The 10213-nt window shown below is 39.1% G+C and overlaps 1 protein-coding gene and 1 long non-coding RNA gene across 2 annotated transcripts; both read left to right on the forward strand.

Moving 5' to 3' along the window:
- The first annotated feature begins 1364 nt into the window (after positions 1–1364).
- Positions 1365–7849, forward strand: LOC137252370 (uncharacterized). Its single transcript, XR_010953543.1, has 4 exons — positions 1365–1402; positions 1475–1705; positions 6787–6967; positions 7038–7849. It is a non-coding gene; the product is annotated as an uncharacterized lncRNA (long non-coding RNA).
- A 1205-nt stretch (positions 7850–9054) lies between these two features.
- Nubp2 (NUBP iron-sulfur cluster assembly factor 2) lies at positions 9055–10213 on the forward strand. Its single transcript, XM_067787946.1, has 3 exons — positions 9055–9306; positions 9358–9800; positions 9860–10213. Exons 1-3 carry the CDS (start codon positions 9196–9198, stop codon positions 10086–10088), a joined length of 783 nt encoding a protein of 260 aa, XP_067644047.1. The 5' UTR covers positions 9055–9195; the 3' UTR covers positions 10089–10213.

Below are 10213 nucleotides of genomic sequence, written 5' to 3' on the forward strand. Positions count from 1 at the left end.
AATGTATTTATATAGTTTATAAATATAAAAATTCACATATGTAAAGTTCGCTAGAGTAATAAGACAATAATTTAAATTCTAAAAAAACATTGTATATATGAATAATTTATAATTAAATATTATCTGAACATAAAGGACGCGTTTCATTCATAGAAAAAGCGATTTGACAGAAGGTAACCGATACGGGTAACCGATAGACCAGTTACCCGTATTGTTGTTGTTGCATATGTTTTGGTTAGCGATAACGAAAACATAACTGATGAAGTAACTTAAAAATGTAAATAACATCGAGCGAGAAGGAATGTCGAAAACACAATAGGTAAGAGCGAGAAAGAGAGTCACACGTACACTATTTTGAGAGAGCACATGCGTTACCTTTTTCACGACAGCAATGTAAAAGTCATTAAGACGATAATTGGTGAACAAGTTATTGATGACGATTAAGTAATCGATTAGGGAACGGGTACCTGTCTTGTAGGGCCCTACAAGACGGAGGTAACCAGTTCACCCACACATTCAAAGCTTTTTTCGCTCTCCACTAACACATCGACGTTTCATGCTGTCATCGAAATGACAGTTCATTAATTATTCCGGAAAACATTGAAACGCAAAAAAAATATAAATTGTTTACAACGAAAAATATCTTGTGCTTTTAGTTGTGACATGTGACGGAAATTAAAAATTTTGTTGCAGAGAACACCTTTTTGCGTTGGCGACCTTCGCCCAAGATAACATTAAGTTAATTTGAGTTGTGACATGTGACGGAAATTAAGAATATTGCTGCAGAGACCATCTTTTTGCGTTGGCGGCCTTCGCCCAAAATAATATTAAGGGTAAAGTTTTACAAGACGGTACACCACCTAATTTAAAAATATCAAATAATAATAAAAACGGAGCTCGAGGCGCGCCTTTTGATTCCACGTTTGATAATTTTTGATAAAAATTGGGTGGTGCACCGTCTTTTAAATCGTTACCATATTAAGTTGTATAGAATCGGCGGGATGGCCTACAAAGTTTTATGTCTACTAAATCGCTCCCGATATGGTCGGGCTACTACCTTAATGGTTCCCGGAACGTACCCGATCTGCATCCGGCAAAGGACCACCAAAGTCGATAACGGGGAGTGTCCTTATCGCTACAACAACAACAACATTATTTACTTTCTGATTTTCATTCATACGTATGTGCATTTTTAAATAATAAAAAAAATGTTATATTATTCTAATAGATAGCATCTCCGCCGGGTTGCGGTTCAGCTCAGAATATGACAAAATCAAAGGAAATCTACAAAAACAAGGTACTTTACAAGCAACATGCTTTGGAATACGGTACCAAACTGGTTGGATGTATTTCCCTAAAAAAAGGTGGAACTACGCATCTTGGTTTGCCAGTATTTGCTTCGGTAATTTATATTGATTTGTAGTGATTAAAAATTGCAATAGTAGATAATGTAATGTGAATTAAAATTGAATAGGTAGCCGGAGCAAAAAAGGCAACTGATCGGCATGCAACTGTTATTTATGTGGTGCCACCGGGAGCTGCTGCTGCTATCCTAGAAGCATTAGAAGCAGAAATGTCTTTGATATTTTGCATCACCAAAGTTGGGCCAAAACATGATAGGGTTCGCGTTAAGCACGCTCTCTTAAGGCAAAAAAAATCGCGTCTAGTCAGGCCCGACTGTTCAGGAATCATCGCACCAGAAAGGGTAAGTAAATTGGCTACCATATTAAATATATAAGCAACATGTATGATTTTTTTAGTGATAATTTGTCATGCTTTTGTTGATAATCATCTGAAGAATGCAAATACGACAGAGTTCGAAGTTCATGTGAAAACCAATTAATTTTTTTAATTAGCATTTGGAGAGAAAAATACATATGTATGTATGCATAGAACTGCATAGAAGGGGAGGAAAAATTAATTATTATCAGTAGATTTGCATGATTTTTGTCATTTTCCCTGCATCGCAGTTGTCATTACATTGCGTTAAGAGAGGACATCAACACCTTACTACCCACAGCCAGTTAAAATTATTGTAAATTTTGCTCTTTTCATCACTGTTTCAAAACGTGGAAAGTTATATATCGAACATTCCATGGAGAATGGTGCATTTTAGCAGACTTTCTCATTGCCGGCATTATTAATATTCAATCCCTAGAAGGTTTAATGTAGTCATATCAATAGTTCCCGAGATGGAGGGGCTAGTACCACAATGGTGCTTGTTACCGGAACGTAGATAGATAGATCATTTATTGAGGATTGCACAGTGACTTGCACATCTCCTTCACAGCACCTCATCCTAGCCGACTTCCTTGATGAACCCCAGCAGTGTTCTTTGCTTGAGGGATTAAATGTGGGAATGCTCTGGCCATGGTGAGCCCATAAACTTAGCCCTACGTCTTGAAATTGCGCCGCAATCTAGAAGGATATGGTCCACCGTCTGCTGATCCATCACAAAATCGGTATGTGTTGTTCTATACTATACCCAGTTTTTGCATGTGACTGTTCAGTCTACAGTGTCTTGTAAGAATAGCCGTTGGGGTTTTTAGGTTATCTTTTTGAGAGGCCTATTAATGCCCTATATCGAGTTGTGCTGTAACCCCCTAACAGTAACTTAGATTGACTCAGGCCTGGCATATTGCGCCAGTGTTCTCTCTTTTCCCTCCCTTCTGCAAATAAATGCCCCTGTGGGCCAACTGGCAGGAACAGCTCGGGATCGATGGGTCATGCAGTTGCTGCCTCTCTTTCCGTGTTGTCCGCCTGCTGTTGTTGTAGTAGCAGTGCTTCGCCCCATCCAATAGGTGCGACCGATCACAAATTGTCATCAATGTACTCTAACGGGAGTCCAAAGAAACTTTCTGTTTCAACAGGGGTGGGCCATAATGAGAGGAGTGTTAGAGGCGTTGGTTGCACAATACAGTTAAAGAGATGGTTGGTGACATGTGGGGACACATTACAAGCGGGACAATGTTTTGTATGTCGGGGTTGATTCTGGATAGGTAAGAGTTTAACCTGTTACGTTATCCAGCTCGAAGTTGAGCTAGAGTGACTACTCTCATTTCCCTAGGGAGAGTGCGTTCCTCCTCTGCTAGTTTTGTTCTTTGAGTACAGGAATCACCGGCATAGAGGTCCGACGCCTGTTTGTGGAGTTCACTGTAGACATGCTTGTGATTTTTAGCTTCATACGGCTGTTTTCTCAGGTGCCGTATTTCCTCAATGTAATGAGGCCGTGAACAACAAGAGCCACAAAAGATTTATAAAAGTTACGAGGAATCTAGCCCAGAGCAACCTGTCCGATGCAACCATCCCTTGCACGTGAAACACTGACAAGAGTATTTATTTTTTTAATTTAATTTATTTATTATTACGGCTGTTTAGGCCTAAAACTTAAACTACTAAGTGCAATTCATTGTTATAATCACTTATTACTATTGAATATGCTGTTGGAATGCCATGTGATTCCGATCAGCATATTTACTAGCGTGACAAAGGGACGAGTCTGGGAGCCAGTCATTTAAGGAAGGTCGGAAAGGACGCGTTTCCAATCCTCCAGTGCTCCCAGCTTAAGGCAACAAAATTTGGAACTTATATTTTTCAATTATATGTGTATTTTAAGCTTTCGGAATGTATTAGTCTCCGATCAATGCAGCTAAACATGTCTTTGGATGTTGGAAATTGAAAATAAGTGTATCCAATCACCCCTCAACTTTGTTTAGTAAAGACGCTGTCGGAATGCATGAAGATTCCGATTAGCACAGCTCAACATATAATGGGAGGTTGAAAAGGACGTGTTTCCAATCCCCCTTGCTCCAACTTTTATTTGGCCTTATTTTCGTTATTTTTGTTACACATTATATAATTTTATTGTTATATTTATGCTGTCGGAATGCGAATGATTCCGATCAGCAACAGTAAATACCAGCTGGAAATACCGAATTCCAGCGAAATTAGTTGTTGGAACTGTCTGGAGTTACAGGTGGCGTCCGATTTTCTTTTCCTTAGGGCCGGATGCATTGTATTTTGCTGCTACCATTATTACCATTCCCTTTTCGCGCTCCAGTATCGGTATATCATGTAAAAAAATAAAAGAAAAAAAACTATCTTATTGGAAGGTTTTTACAATGCTCCAATAAACTTTTTTTAAAAGTATTGAAGTTATTACTACTTTTTATGTGATTAGGAAGTTCATTTAAATATTTCAGGCCCTTATATATATGACCGTCCTAAAAAGATTCTTTTCCGGCAAACGCAGCAAACCCATTTCTCAGTACTGGGGTCAGGAGAAGGACCCGGATTGGGGTCGATACCTTCCCGGAAGAGGAGAGTATGGCGCAGACCCGCTGCAAGGATCTGCTGGGGGGTTGACAATTTGTGGGAGAGACGCAACAAATTAAACATGGAGTCCGCCTGCTCATTGCCCTCCACTCCCCTGTGGCCTAGGACCCAGGCCAACAGTACTACGTTGTGTGCTCCTAATTGATTCAGCTTTTCTACGCACTGAAGGACAAGTGCTGACTTTATTTCGAACGCCGCATGTGCCTTTAGTGGAACCTGACTGCCTGACTGAGTATGGCAATTGTTTCTTTGGGGTATCAGCGCTGAAGGTTCAGCTTAGCGCACTAACTTATGGCGAATACTTCCGCTCGAAAATGCTCGGATGTGCTTTTAGAGTTACTGATATTTTGGTTCTGGGTCCGAAAACTCTGGCTCCAATCCCCTCTGGCGTCTTCGAGCCATCTATGTACCTTCCGATCTTGAGCCTAGTAATACATTGCACCCGCCTATACCTATACAGCCGTACCAAGAGACGGAGCAGCCCATTACATATTGGCACAACCGGAGCACTGCTGGACATCCATCCTATATGAAAGCTATGCATTCAAAAGTGTTTGTACCAGTGGCTGGTGCACACCGAACTGGACCAATGTATGCTATATTGAGGCCTTCACAAATACCAAGCTATGTTTATGTAAATAATGTTACTGCTAATGTCAATTTGCACGGTTGAGCACATACAGTACCTACGTTTATACAAGGTGGAACACCACACTACCTACATGGCGATGTAGCCACCGATCAGGTTGTTGTAAGAGATTAATTAAAATATGTTATTCATAAACACTGATTCTTATATTTTTATTATCATTAAACTGTAGACTAGACTCATGACGGGTATTCTTACTGGATACTGCCTTCTGGCGTCACATGCCTTTAAATTAGTCTTGGTCAGTGATAGCAGATGTAGGAAGTGCGAGTTGGAGGAGGAAACGATCGATTTCATTCTGTGCTCGTGCCCTGCGCTTGCCGGGCTAAGACTCCAGCTGACAGATGTCAGATCTAGAAGCAGCAAGTGGCTTAAGTTCTAGGAAGCCGCTAACCCGCTGGAGCCATGAGAAGCGTGGGTGCACTTTGGGTGTACCAAGACAAGTTCCGTACCTGCTCCGAATAATTTGATAGATAGATAGATTAGATAGGGATCTGTTCTAGGTCCAACTCTTTGGAATGCGGTGTATGGCGGGGTGCTACAAAACCACCTTCCCGGAGGCACGGAAATTGTCGGCTATGCAGATGATATTGTCGTAGTAGCAGTGGCCAAGAAACTTTATCTGCTCCAAGCATTATGTAATGACGCCATGGGAAGAATAGAGGAATGGTTGACGAACACGGGGCTGGAGATGGCTAGCAATAAGACAGAAGTGGTTCTGATGAGCTCAAAGCGGACTGTGGATGAGTTGGTCCTAACCATAGGAGATTTTCAAATAAATTCAAAGCCCTCCTTGAAATATCTAGGAGTAATCATTGACTCAAAACTAACTTTTAGGGAGCACTTCAGGGCGGTGGGGGACAAAGTTTCTAGAGTTAGTGGAACCCTAACGCGAATAATGCCCAACATCGGCGGCCCAAGCGAAGCTACCCGTCAGCGATTATCCAACGTAACCAGCTCTATAATATTATATGCAGCACCAGCATGGCACAGATCTAAAATGGTCCACCAAAAAGATATACTAGCAGCCTACCGCATTACTGCTATACGAATAGCATGTGCTGTTCCGACGACGCGATCCATGTTTTATCCAGGAAAATCCCAGTACATCTACTCTCAGGTGAAATGGCCGATCTGTATGGCATTGGATTCAGCCGACCATCTGAAGATGCTAAGAAAACCGCAAGGTCACGAACAATAGTAAGGTGGCAAGAACGGCGGGAAGATTCGAGAAAAGAGCGCTGAACCTTCATGCTAGTCCGGAATATAGCGGAATGGTACGAGCGAAAACACGGCAAACTAAATTACCATCTCACACAGATATTGAGCGGGCACGGTGGCTTGAAGGAATATCTACATAAGCGTGGGATAGAGGAGGATCCTTTCTGTCCAAGCTGTCCGTCTGAATTGGAAGGCGCAGAACATGTAATATTTCACTGCCCTCGTTTTCACGGCGAAAGACTGTCTGTAAACAGAGTTTTTGGAGAGGAACCTTCCATTAGGAATTTAGTTCCACGAATTTGCGGACAAATAGATTGTTGGATTGCTGTGAGCAAGATGGCCTTTATAGTAATGACGAAATTGATGATGCATGCCGAAAGGGAGCGTAGTACGCATACGAAGTAGTGGCGACTAAATCGCCTTTGAAGTTACTTTACCAGGTCCTGATTCTAGTTATCTGAAATTTCTCTTGTGCCTTTGGAAAAGAGCTATGTGTGGAGCCCTATTTATGGAACACTTTTCGGCTTATATTAAAAACTTTTAATCTATTCTTACTGATATGAGTTTCTTTTTCATTCTAGGTAATTTGATTTTGACGATGTGAGGATAGAAATATCGCAAATATTCCAGCTGTGGCTGTAAGAACATACATTTGCTCAAATTAGAAGAAAACTGCACGGTTGAGCACATCCAGTATCTACGTTTATACAAGGAGGAACACCACACTACTTTCACGGGGATGTAGCCACCGATCACGTTGTTGTAAGAGCTTTTTTTAAATATGTTATTCATAAACACTGATTCTAATATTTTGTTTTGGTTTTTACTTTAGAGTCAACCTGTTATATAAGCGATGTCAGCTATGCCTGTAACTTAAGCGCCTTCAGATGTAATAGTTACCGCGGACGCGGTCACAGGAGTAGTTCACTACGTGGGGATTACACTAATCAAGGACTTTCAATATCGGAAGGATTTCCAGCACTATAACACACCAACAATATGTGCAATCACCCGAATAAATTGTACAACAAACGTTAACACCACATCATCAGCCAGAAACAACAACAACAAACGCAACAAGTTGAAACTTCTAAACAATTAATGACTAGTGAACCACCAACATATCCGCAATATGCGCAAACATCAACACCAACATGTGTCGCCTACTTTGCAACACGGTGAAGATGGCCAAGGCCATTCTGATTCTAATACTGATAAAGGCGAACCATTGGCAAATTTAAAAACTCAAACAGACCACGAAAAATGTTGATGATGGTATTAATTCTAGTACGGATAGTAAAGAATTTAAACATAGGAAAAAAGCTAAACTTGATAAAAACTTAACCGAAGATGACAATGTTTCCAATTCTAATACTAAGGAAGATGAACCTTTGATAAATATGAAGCTTAAAACAGAGTTATCAAAAAATGACGATGATGATAATGATGTTGATGCAAAGTCCAATGTTGAAAATGATGAAAATTATGAAACAGAATCTGAAAATAGTATGAGTGTGGATTATAACCTGAAGCAAAACTGTCATATCCTGTACGGCCAGAATTAGATGTTAAGAAAAGAGCCTACATAAAGAGGCTCAGTATATTTATGGAAAATTTATCATGAGACAATGCCCAATGTATGTATTTCAATTAAATTCAGCACATTGTTGGAAAAAGCAGCTAAACTTTATGCATCGTGTAGAGAAACCAGAACATTTACAATTTAAATATAACGAACGTGGTGCAAAATGTAAATTTTGTGTTATTCAAGCAGCTACACCAAGCTTCAACAAATTATTGTACCATGAGATTTCTCATATGCCTAATAGTCATTATTTAAAATGTAAATTATGCGATTGGAAGACGAAAATACATTCAAGTATGAACTTTTATTTACGTGTACAACACGCTGAAACAATTGATGTAACAACGAAAAGTTTAGAATTGAATGTTTGTCCATATTGTAATCACAATGGTATTTACGCAAACACTTAATACATCTTTTCTATGTTTAGAATGTGGTGAATAATTTAGAACAAATACAAGTTTACGTGTACACCACAAGATTTGAACGAAAATATCTTGAGGGTATGGTTACACCTATGTGGCATCTACAAGATATTTATAATTACTAGTATGGAATGAATCCGGATATGGAAGAAAACGGAGGTGACGAATCACCATGCTTCTTTGGATTCTGGTGATACTCCTGACATGCTTCCTAATTTCCCTACGTCTGATGTTACTATACCTACCAAACTAATATGACTGCAAACTGATGAGCAACACTACCAGCGCAGGAAAAATAAGAACTTCAAAACAAGGTTTCGGAAAGGGCACGACTATGAATAGACGTTAATGTATTTATATAGTTTATAAATATAAAAATTCACATATGTAAAGTTCGCTAGAGTAATAAGACAATAATTTAAATTCTAAAAAAACATTGTATATATGAATAATTTATAATTAAATATTATCTGAACATAAAGGACGCGTTTCATTCATAGAAAAAGCGATTTGACAGAAGGTAACCGATACGGGTAACCGATAGACCAGTTACCCGTATTGTTGTTGTTGCATATGTTTTGGTTAGCGATAACGAAAACATAACTGATGAAGTAACTTAAAAATGTAAATAACATCGAGCGAGAAGGAATGTCGAAAACACAATAGGTAAGAGCGAGAAAGAGAGTCACACGTACACTATTTTGAGAGAGCACATGCGTTACCTTTTTCACGACAGCAATGTAAAAGTCATTAAGACGATAATTGGTGAACAAGTTATTGATGACGATTAAGTAATCGATTAGGGAACGGGTACCTGTCTTGTAGGGTATTAATTAATCGAGCGCAGAATCACCTCAAATCATCTGATTTTATGATTTGACATTTCTATAGATAAGCCACTTGAGAAATTATTCTTTTGTAGAGAGATATACCGATTTTTTTGATTAGTTCCTTTATCTTAAATATTAATAAATCGGAACATGCTCGACAAAGTTGAGCATGTGATATTGGTGCTCTCCGGTAAAGGTGGCGTTGGTAAATCTACAGTGAGCACACAATTGGCAATGGCGTTACGAGAAAATGGATTCAAGGTAAACAATAACAACATTCACATTAGACTCCTCTAAAGTTTTGTATTACAGGTGGGTCTATTGGATATTGATTTATGCGGTCCAAGTGTGCCATACTTGCTTGGCTTGGAAAGTAATGATGTTTATCAATGCGACGAAGGCTGGGTACCCATTTACACAGATGAAAACAAAACGCTTGCAGTCATGTCTATTGGCTTCCTGTTAAAAAATCGCAATGATCCAGTTATTTGGCGTGGTCCGAAAAAAACTATGATGATTAAACAATTTCTCACTGATGTAAAGTGGGATGAATTGGATTACTTGATTATTGATACACCACCTGGCACCTCAGATGAGCATATTACTGTAATGGAATGTATGCGTGATGTGAAGTGTGAAGGTGCAATTATGGTTACGACACCACAAGGTGTTGCCTTGGACGATGTACGTAAGGAGTTAACATTTTGTCGGAAGACAGGTGTGCATGTTATTGGTATTATAGAAAATATGAGTGGGTGAGTTGGCTGAATAAAACTCTTTTTTAAAGGTTTTTTGAATATTTTTAGTTCTACAGATTTGTTTGTCCACACTGCAGTAATTGCACTAATATATTCTCATCTAATGGTGGCGTTGAGTTAGCGAAAATTGCGGGTGTCCCACATTTGGGTACATTACCAATTGATCCACGTCTAAATGTTTTAGTTGGCACAACGCGTTCTGTGTTAACTGAATTGCCGGATTCAAATACAGCACATGTTTTGAAGTCAATAGTTAAACAGATAACAAGTAAAGAGTCCACGTAAAAGCTTAACGAGGAATCAACCATCAATTAATTCATTTTTATTTGATTTTTGGATTAAGGAACCACTACATTTGTGACTAATACATTGTGAAGAAATATAAAAATTTTAAGATATATGTTATACAA

This window comes from Eurosta solidaginis, chromosome 5, assembly GCF_040869045.1.
Source record: "Eurosta solidaginis isolate ZX-2024a chromosome 5, ASM4086904v1, whole genome shotgun sequence".
Lineage (NCBI taxonomy): Eukaryota > Metazoa > Arthropoda > Insecta > Diptera > Tephritidae > Eurosta > Eurosta solidaginis.

What these genes read in the sequence shown, in the direction of transcription:
- Nubp2 (XM_067787946.1), top strand. Translation starts at nt 9,196, where the DNA reads ATGCTCGACAAAGTTGAGCATGTGATATTGGTGCTCTCCGGTAAAGGT. An exon ending in TACGAGAAAATGGATTCAAG is followed by an intron (nt 9,307 to 9,357) that starts GTAAACAATAAC and finishes TTTGTATTACAG; the next exon opens with GTGGGTCTATTGGATATTGA. An exon ending in ATTATAGAAAATATGAGTGG is followed by an intron (nt 9,801 to 9,859) that starts GTGAGTTGGCTG and finishes TTAGTTCTACAG; the next exon opens with ATTTGTTTGTCCACACTGCA.